The 9,746-nt window shown below is 27.2% G+C and overlaps 1 protein-coding gene across 1 annotated transcript; it reads left to right on the top strand.

The window, feature by feature from the left end:
• Positions 1–4,917: 4,917 nt before the first annotated feature.
• LOC101493833 (L-type lectin-domain containing receptor kinase IX.1-like) lies at positions 4,918–6,567 on the top strand. Its single transcript, XM_004516897.3, has one exon. It carries the CDS (start codon positions 4,918–4,920, stop codon positions 6,082–6,084), a length of 1,167 nt encoding a protein of 388 aa, XP_004516954.1. The 3' UTR covers positions 6,085–6,567.
• Positions 6,568–9,746: the final 3,179 nt, after the last annotated feature.

The following is a 9,746-nucleotide window of genomic DNA, read 5'->3' on the forward strand; positions in this document are numbered from 1 at the left end:
TAAATAAAAGTATATGTATTCCTTAATGACTTTTGTTTTCACTTTTGACTGGAATTATTAAAATATACAAATGATAAGGAAATCAATCCTAGTTATGAATTTAATAACATCAAATTCATCAAATAAAAAATGAAAATATGAGTTTATTTAAATATTTAAATTATAAAATAAAATTAGTCAATAATCAAGAGTCAATCTCAAAATAATGAGAAGTAATGGAGATTAATCAAAATATTGACTGAATTATAATACTATAATATATTTTGAATTCGTCCATTAAATGTATGCAGACTTTTTTTCTTATATTTAAGGTGGAACGTGGAAGGGAGTATTATTAGTCAAAGAAAAGATTTTATAGTTCCAACATCAAAGACTCTCATAATGACTAAATCTTTTCATTTTGGAATTTTATGCATTGCTTTGGTACTGGCTTCATGTAAGAAACATAAGTAGTTACACCCCTAAAGTTCTATTTACAATTATTTAAATGCAGTATTAAACATTATTTATTTCTTTTATTGAATTTTCATTGTATGGGTCTAGTACATTATTTGCAGCTTAAAGTGTGTTGTGTGTTAATATTTTCATAAAACAAAGCATATAGAATTTTGAATTTGTGATGTTTTTTCTTACAGCAGGAGCGGCATTAGCAGGACCAACAATAGATTTGAAGACTATTGAACTTGATTGTAATGGACATGGATTATGTGAAACATGCGATAATACATGCCTTCATGAAGGCTTTACAAGAGGTGGTGGATGTTATGGATTTGCTCAATGTTGTTGTGTGAAGAATTGAGTTAAAAAGCCAAATTTAAATTAATCATATGCATGTCTTAATGTCTTTAGTTTTTTACTTGTAACGGGAATTATTAAAAATGCACGTATGAAATAAAATATCCATGTATCAATGAATTTTCTTATTAAAATTAACAAGAAATTTGTGTTATTTCACTACGGGTAACGCGTAGCTGCTATCTTATTTATATTTCATTTAGACTTAAAAAAAATATTTTATGTATTAGTGATAAACATTTATCTTATAATTTTTATAATTATCAATAACAAATATTTATTTTTTGTTTATGTATGTACTAGTGAGAAATAGGAATTGACACCACAATAAATGGGAGATTTTAGGGATTTTTAATGTTAGAGCAAAGTGTCTTAAGTTTTGAAGTAAATCCTTTTTTTAAGGTTCTTACTCTTGTCATTTAATTTGTTGAACATTATTATTTTATATTTAATTTTATTTATAATAATGAGCAACTAAACTCTCTTCTAAGATATTAACTGGATCTGATAATCGATATATCTTTTATTGTGTTTTAGTTATCTATTCTAGTTTTATTTTAATTACTTTTTACTGTACAAGTAAATTATCTTAATTACATATTAGGATAGATCACCATTTAATTTTCATGTTTTGTAATCAAATTATCAATTAGTTGTTAGTGATCATACTGCAATTAATTAATAGATTTATAAGATAATTGAAACTATAAATTATTGCATTATCAAATTTTATTTTAATCTTCTAATCATTCAACATTTTTATGCTCAATACTTTTCATGAATTAAAATTATTTTTTAAAAAAAGAAATTGAAAATATTTGCTCCTATTTATTAGGTATTAAAATAAAAGTAATTTTGAAACCAAAAAAAATGAAAGTGTTTCTGTATAAATAACATAGAAATTGCTTTAAGAGACTTTTAAGAAGAGCCCGAATCGTTATTTTGTTTTTGTTTCCGATTATATTAAAAGTGAATCTGTATGCTTCTTCCTTCTATTGGAAATAATTTTTCCAAAAATTAATCAAAATAGCTTTTCATTTCTCAGCATAATAATTAATTTTAAAAAATTATTTGTGAAAAACAAAAACAAAATTATCCTTCATTTTTGTATGCCTAATTTAAATTGATTTCTGTTTTTTTTTTTTTAAATTAATTTATCTTTAAATTATCTTAAACAAAGGCACTTCTAGTTCTTTTGGATAAGAACCCCTTATAGGACCTACTTGGATTTAGGAATTAGGGATTAGGATTTAATTTAACACGAAGCTAAGATTTCTAGTTTATCAAACAAAGAAAAACAACAACAACAACAACAACAATAATAATAATAACAACAATAATAATAATAATAATAATAATAATAATAATAATAGTAATAATAATAATAATATACATATTTATATTATTGAATATAAATTATTATTTTTATTTTATATCTTTCCAATCATTATTATTTACATATCAAGTAAGTTTGTCACATGTAAATTGAAATAAAATCGTGGATTTTAATGTGTATTTAAAAAAATAATTTAAGTTTATATTTATTTTACTAATTTTAAATTATTATTATTATTATTGCATTTATTGTCAATATTATCTTCTTTGTCGGGTATACCACAATATATCATATAATATTATTGGAGATAATTGAAGCTAAAATCACGTAACACAAATTACAAATTGTGAGACAACTATATTATATTTGCTTAATCTTTTTATATAAAATACAAGTTACTTCATAGGTCCAATACTAATATTTTTTTGTATATAACATCTTCTATTTTTTGTGATAGATTTTTTCCCTTCTAGTACTTTTAACCATTTAAATTCTCTTTGTCTATACACCAACAAAGAGAATGAAAATGACACTTAGTTAGAACTAATTAATTCTCACTAAAGTTATTAATGTTTCTTTTATTTTCTAGGCGTAATATTTTTTATATTGAATTGTATTTTTTTTATTGGTCGTAGATAAAGATTAAAAATTAATTTGTTGTTGAAGAGGGAGTTTTGACAATTAAGTGATTATTATTATTATTTTGAAATTGTTATATAAAACTCTGTAAGCCTTTTTTTTTTTGTCTGTGAGACAATTTTTTTATTATTAGTAAATACACTTAAATTTACATAGTTTAACTACGTTGATATGTTTATAAGAGTTTTTGTTAATTTTTAATATATATGATGTAGAGCTTTTATTTCATTTTGTTTCTTAAATATATTAATTTTATTGTATATTTTCTTTTTAGTTTGATAAATTTTGTAAAATAAAATACTTAATTGACATACAACCTATATTGATATAAAATTATTTGCTATCAAATCCTATACCCACATAACAAACTATTGGTATAGTAATCGTAAAATTTTGTTAAACTCTATATCAATGGTTAAACTCTAATGAAAACTTTTGATGAATTGCCATGTGTACATTTTACATAATAAAATATAGATCATTTAATTTTAGTATAGATCTTAATAGAGATAATGGTGATTCAAAATATTGAAATAAGTATTTGATTTATATAATTTTAAGAATTAATTTATATATTTTTTAAAAATTCAACATTTGTGTAGTACATCCATAAAAATTGTTTGTTACTCTGTATATTTTAAAAATAAACTAAAATTGGTCAATGACCATTAATCAATCTCAAAATAATGAGCAATAATGAAGATTAATCAAGATATTGATTAATTCTATTATTGATTTTGAAATCGCCCATTAAATATATGTTGAATATTTTTCTTAAAATTATATTTAAGGTGGAATGGATTACTATTAGTCGAACAAAAGATATTATAGATCCAATATTAAATACTCTCAAAATGACATTGTTCATTTCTAAAGTTTTTGTGATAAACTCTTATTTTTTGCATTTTTAGATATTTGTAAGAGTATTTTAGAGTAATTATGATAAACTCTTACTCTTGTCATTTAATTTGTTGAACATTATTATTTTATATTTAATTTTATTTATAATAATGAGCAACTAAACTCTCTTCTAAGATCTTAGGTGGATCTAATAATCGATATATCTTTTATTGTGTTTTAGTTATCTATTCTAGTTTTATTTTAATTACTTTTTACTGTACAAGTAAATTATCTTAATTACATATTAGGATAGATCACCATTTAATTTTCATGTTTTGTAATCAATTAGTTGTTAGTGATCATACTGCAATTAATTGATAGATTTATAAGATAATTGAAACTATAAATTATTGCATTATCAAATTTTATTTTAATCTTTTAATCATTCAACATTTTTATGTTCAAATAATTTTCATGAATTAAAATTATTTGCATGACCAAAGAAGCGGTTAATTTAGAGAGAAAAAAAATATGAATCCAAATAGAACTAGAATTGGGGATAAATAAGGTTACAAGTGAAACTCTTACCCTATACTTTTCTCTATTGATTTACTTCTTAGTGTTTTATTATGTTTTTCAATTATTGGCTATTTGCTTATTTTGTAATAACTCATCTATTATTGTTAGTCTAAATAATCAATAATCTTAATTAATTTGATACTTGTTAATTAATTCATGTGGATGCAAAAATTCTTTTATACTACTTTTACGATAAAATAGACTTGCTCTAATTGAATTTTTTACACAACATTTTTTCTTTGGAATTTCATGCATTGCTTTGATCTTAGATTCATGGAAGAAACATAATTAGTAAACATCTAAAGTTTTATTTATAATTATTTCAATGTTTTCTATTAAACATTTTTTTATTCTTTTAATATTGAATTTTCAATGTATCAGTCTTGTACTTAATCTGCAGCTTGAAATGTGTCGTATTTAATATTTTCATAAAACAAAACATAGAATTTGAATTGGTGAAATTTCTCTCTTACAACCAAGACCAGCATTAGCAGGACTAACAATAGGTTTGGACGATGTGAAACTTATTGTAAAGGCCATGGATCATGTGAAAGATGCGACAGAGCATGTCTTGATATCTTTTTGTTTTCACTTTTGACTGAATTTATAAAAAATGCAAGAAATATGAAATAAATTATTTAGGACTTATTTGATTTACATCTAAAAAAAATCTATTTTAGCATTTTAAAATTTAAAAACTAAAAAATTTGTTTGAATTACTATATGGGATGGATAGCCACAAAGGTACTATATGGGTTGGTCTAGGAGTTGGTGTAGTTGTTGCATCAAGTTTCCTTATTTTAGGATGGTTTTGTATTTTAATGTGGAAAAGGGCTAAAATGAAAAAAGAAGATTCAACTTTTGACCTAAAAATGGATGATGAATTCCAAAAGGGAATAGGACCAAAAAGGTTTTGTTATAATAAATTGGCGAGTGCAACAGATAACTTTGAAGAATCACAAAAGATTGGGCAAGGTGGTTTTGGTGGTGTTTATAAAGGCTATTTAAAAGACATAGATTCAAATGTTGCTATAAAGAGAATATCAAGAGAATCCAAACAAGGAATAAAGGAATATGCAACTGAAGTGAAACTCATTAGTCAACTAAGGCATAGAAATTTAGTACAACTAATTGGTTGGTGTCATAGAAAAAAAGACTTACTCCTTATATATGAATTCATGCAAAATGGTAGCTTAGATTCACACTTATATCGCGGAAAAAGCGTATTAGCATGGCACATGAGGTACAACATTGCAATGGATTTAGCTTCAGCGTTGTTGTATCTTCATGAAGAATGGGAACAATGCGTGCTACATAGAGACATTAAATCAAGCAACATTATGTTGGACACAAATTTCAATGCTAAAGTCGGCGATTTCGGGTTGGCAAGACTAGTTGATCATGAAAAAGGCTCACAAACAACAGTTATAGCTGGTACAATGGGATATTTAGCACCTGAATATTTCACAACAGGTAAAGCTACAAAGGAATCTGATATATATAGTTTTGGAATTGTTTCATTGGAGTTAGTTAGCGGAAGAAAACCAGTTGATCTTAATGCAAAGGAAGACCAAATGGCTATATATGATTGGGTTTGGGAACTTTATAGATTAGGAAGGTTTGTTGAAGTTGTTGATACAAAACTTAGGGGTGTGTTTGATGAGATGAAAATGGAACGTTTAGTTGTTGTTGGTCTTTGGTGTGCTAATCCTAATTATTCATTAAGGCCAAGTGTTAGACAACTGATTCAAGTGCTTAAATTTGAAGCTGCTTTACCAATTCTACCCCTGCAAAAGATGAATGATTCAAGTTATTATGCTCCTACAAAAATGAACACAGTTTTTGGTCCAGTTTCTTCTTCCTCTGCAGTTTATTCATACCCGATCTGTGTCTAGTAATGGGATTATATTTCTTCTCTATTGATGTCATACCAAAAATTTCAAGTAATGGGATTATATATTTATTGGTTTTGAAGGTACTGTCCAAAATCAACACAATCAGAAACAAATTCAACAACTTCACCGAATCTGGTTGCGCCCAAAAAATATCTCTCAAAACATCGGAGTTTTCACGCTTTCTATTCCAACACACATATTTTGCATCTTCAATTAACTTAAATAAATGTTGCATCTTTGTTCTATTACCTCTCACGTGCAATCGAATCATACTCCTCTGTTTATATATTTGTGAGATCTTAGTAACATTACTCTTATCTCAGTCTTGCAATGAGAGTAATATGTGTCTCAGTGCAACATTATATTTTGTTAAGTCACGAACATGCTTTCTTTCTTCATCATCTAAGCATCCAACATATGCATGCCCGTCTAAAGTATCAGGTAATTCATGGCTGCGAATTCCACAAATTACTTTAACTATCCATCTTGAACCATCTTTTAATGGTTTTGATCTAAGCTTGAAAGGACAATCACACTTTTTTTTTTTGAACTTCGAGTTCAACTAGCAGCCACATGTATTTTCCTCCTTTGTCACAACCTAATATTAATTTATTTCTCCTTCCTTTCTATCTCGTCTGTATATCTAATCTTCTGATAATAACAATAAATTTATTATTTATACCGATAGACACAAGTAATGTTCTTAATTATTCAACTACCAATAACGTCTTCAACATTCACCCAATTTCTAATCAATCATTATCAGGTTCAATCAGTATGCAGTACAACCATTGAATCTATGTTTGATTTATATAAATTCTAAATTCTCATGATCTCCAGTTACTCTATCTTGAATTAGATTCCATAGAACCATGTTTGTAAAATATCCCAACCAAACTATGGTGGTACTATTGTAAACCTCATAGATAGATCACTTAGCAATTTAAATACACTGGTTATAGTATAAACTTTTAAATAATATATTTAGATAGTTACTAAGATTGATAAATATGTAGAAATATAAATAAACTAGGGTGTTACAAATGGCATTAGAGTCCCGTTTCAAATTTAGCTTTAAACACAAGAGCCGTAAAATGTAGCGCTCTCACCTTATGTTACATGGCTTTTAAAGCGCTTTTTGTAAAAGCGTTGTAAAATACACGCGCTTTCATATGATTAAATGATATATTAGAGCGCTTTTTATACAAGCATCGTAAAAGGCTTGCGCTTTAAATAAAAATCATTCACTTTAAATAAATAAAAACAAATTTAAAACAAATTTAATACGTTGTCCTAACCCTACGAACCATCACAACCACATGAAATTGATTCAATTGATGATGGTTCATATCTTAGAGATGATCATAATGAGGGAATTTTGATTAATCCGTCGTTTCGTATCGTTAATGGACAAGCAAATGTGAATCCCACCAGGAAAAGAAGAAGGGCATCTTAATGTGTTTAATTGTTTTATATAAGTCATGTAATCTAAACTGAGTTCATGTAATTTTATTGTTTGATCTGCCAGAATTGAGCATTTTAGTATTTAGCTTGAACTGTATTTGATTTTCTGCTTCTACTTATTTTCTCCTTATATTTAGCTTGGTCTTACTGTTTTATACTAAGTTCTTGTAATTTAAGTGTTTGACTTGCCAGAACTGATTTTCTGCTTGTATTGAACTTGAAAAAGCATTGTTTGAGTATTGAGAATTTTTCTTGAACTTTAACTGATCATCCCAATATGATCTGATCATGTAATTTAGCATTGATATATATATATATATATATATATATATATAGGTATTTAACTAATTATTTGGAGGAAAAAACAAATCCAAATATAGGTATTTTACTAATTATTTGTTTTATACTAAGTTAAGAGGTCCTTTAAAGCGCTTGTTGAAAAAGCGCTGTAATAGGATTTTAAAAAATAAAATAAGGAGGTCTTTTACAACGCTCTTTCAAAGAACGATGTAATAGGCCTAAATTTTAATGTGACATTTTTTTATGCATGAGAGATCGTAATATTAAGGAGATTATAAAATTAAATTATGACTTATAAAAATATATTTTTTAAATTTATTTTTAATTATTAAGTAATATAAATTGGTGATGTTATTTTTATTTATTTTATCATTTCGACTATTCTATAAAGATGATGTATTTTTATGTGATTATTTTGAAAGATGTTATAGTAATAATCATAGTTATTATTTTGAATATGAGAGTTTTGGTTAAAATTATACTTATCTATATTTAGGATAGATGATATTATATTAAAATGAGTATTTTGGAGAAAAGTTTCTAGGAAAGTAAAATAAACTATTTATTTATTAAGGGCTTTTAAAAATACAAAAAGATGAATTTTAGATACTATTTACACCCCTATTTTCTACTTTTGCATATTAATTTGAGCTATTACTGGTTGGACATTTTCTTTTCTACACCTGCTAGTTGTTCATTACACCCTCATTTCTGCTTCAGACTGGACTCTCCTGTGTTGGGCCTTACGGACTATTTTACTCCTGCACCTGTACATCTGTCGTCTACACCCCTCAATCTGCAATTAAAAACGGAAAGATCAAACAGCAGCGCACTGTCAAAGAGCACGCATAACACCCTAATCCTCTCAAATTCGTCCCATCAATTCCTTGCCATTTTGAAACGATCCCAACCTCTACCCCACACAAAATCGGCCGCTGAATCCATTTTTGGCATCAATTTTATCAATTGTGACTCCGTTTAATCAGAAACAGATGCGTTTCTTTCCTTGGGCGAGCCGTTTTTGCCCAATTCCAATCACCACATTTGTCGTCTCAAAAAACCGGTATCATTTTTGGATTCCACTCGTCGAAACCTTCAAGAAGCACTATTAATTTGTATTTTTTTTGTGAAGTTGACGTCGGACCCTTCCGACGCCCTGACGAGTCGGTGAGACTTTTTTTGCAGTTTTTTTCTCGTCGTTTTGACTCAATTTTTGTTCAAAAAATTATTATTGATTATTTAAAATTTATTTTTAAGCTCAGCATAATTTATCAGTCAAGTCTCAACGATTTTGTGAACTCGTTGTTTATTCGAATTCACTCGCTGTATGTTGTCGATCTACAGTTGCTAATTGTGTGGTATTTGATATTTGATATTGTTGTGATGTTGGATGTTGAATGAAATTATGTGCATCTGTTTGATTAGATGAATTTATGTGATGTGATAATAAAAGATGGATGCATTGTATGACATATGTTTATGTGATGATAATGATGACGTTTTATTGATGATAGTGATGTTATTAATTGTGATGATTTATATGATGATCATGATTATGTATGATTAATGATGTTATAAAATTGTGATGAGAATATTGAAGTACCCCATGGTTGATGAGATAATGATGATTCCTAAAAGTGATTCTCTTAATGGAGTAATCTAAGCTAACGAGGGGAGAAAATATATTGAGAATTTATGAAGTGGAGATTATTTTGTCATCATATAGGTAAGGTCTGACAAGCCTAGTGATTCTGGGGGAGTACAACTGAATGAGCTTGATCGTGGCGGTCTGTTGTCGAGCCTTAAGGCAAGATTGTTAGACCTTGGAGGTATTCAGGTGGGGAATTCCTAGGTGACTTGGAGATAGCACTCCAAATGTCGGAAGCTACCATGCAACA

The sequence above is a fragment of the Cicer arietinum genome, chromosome 3 (genome assembly GCF_000331145.2).
Source record: "Cicer arietinum cultivar CDC Frontier isolate Library 1 chromosome 3, Cicar.CDCFrontier_v2.0, whole genome shotgun sequence".
Lineage (NCBI taxonomy): Eukaryota > Viridiplantae > Streptophyta > Magnoliopsida > Fabales > Fabaceae > Cicer > Cicer arietinum.

What these genes read in the sequence shown, in the direction of transcription:
- LOC101493833 (XM_004516897.3), top strand. Translation starts at nt 4,918, where the DNA reads ATGGATAGCCACAAAGGTACTATATGGGTTGGTCTAGGAGTTGGTGTA.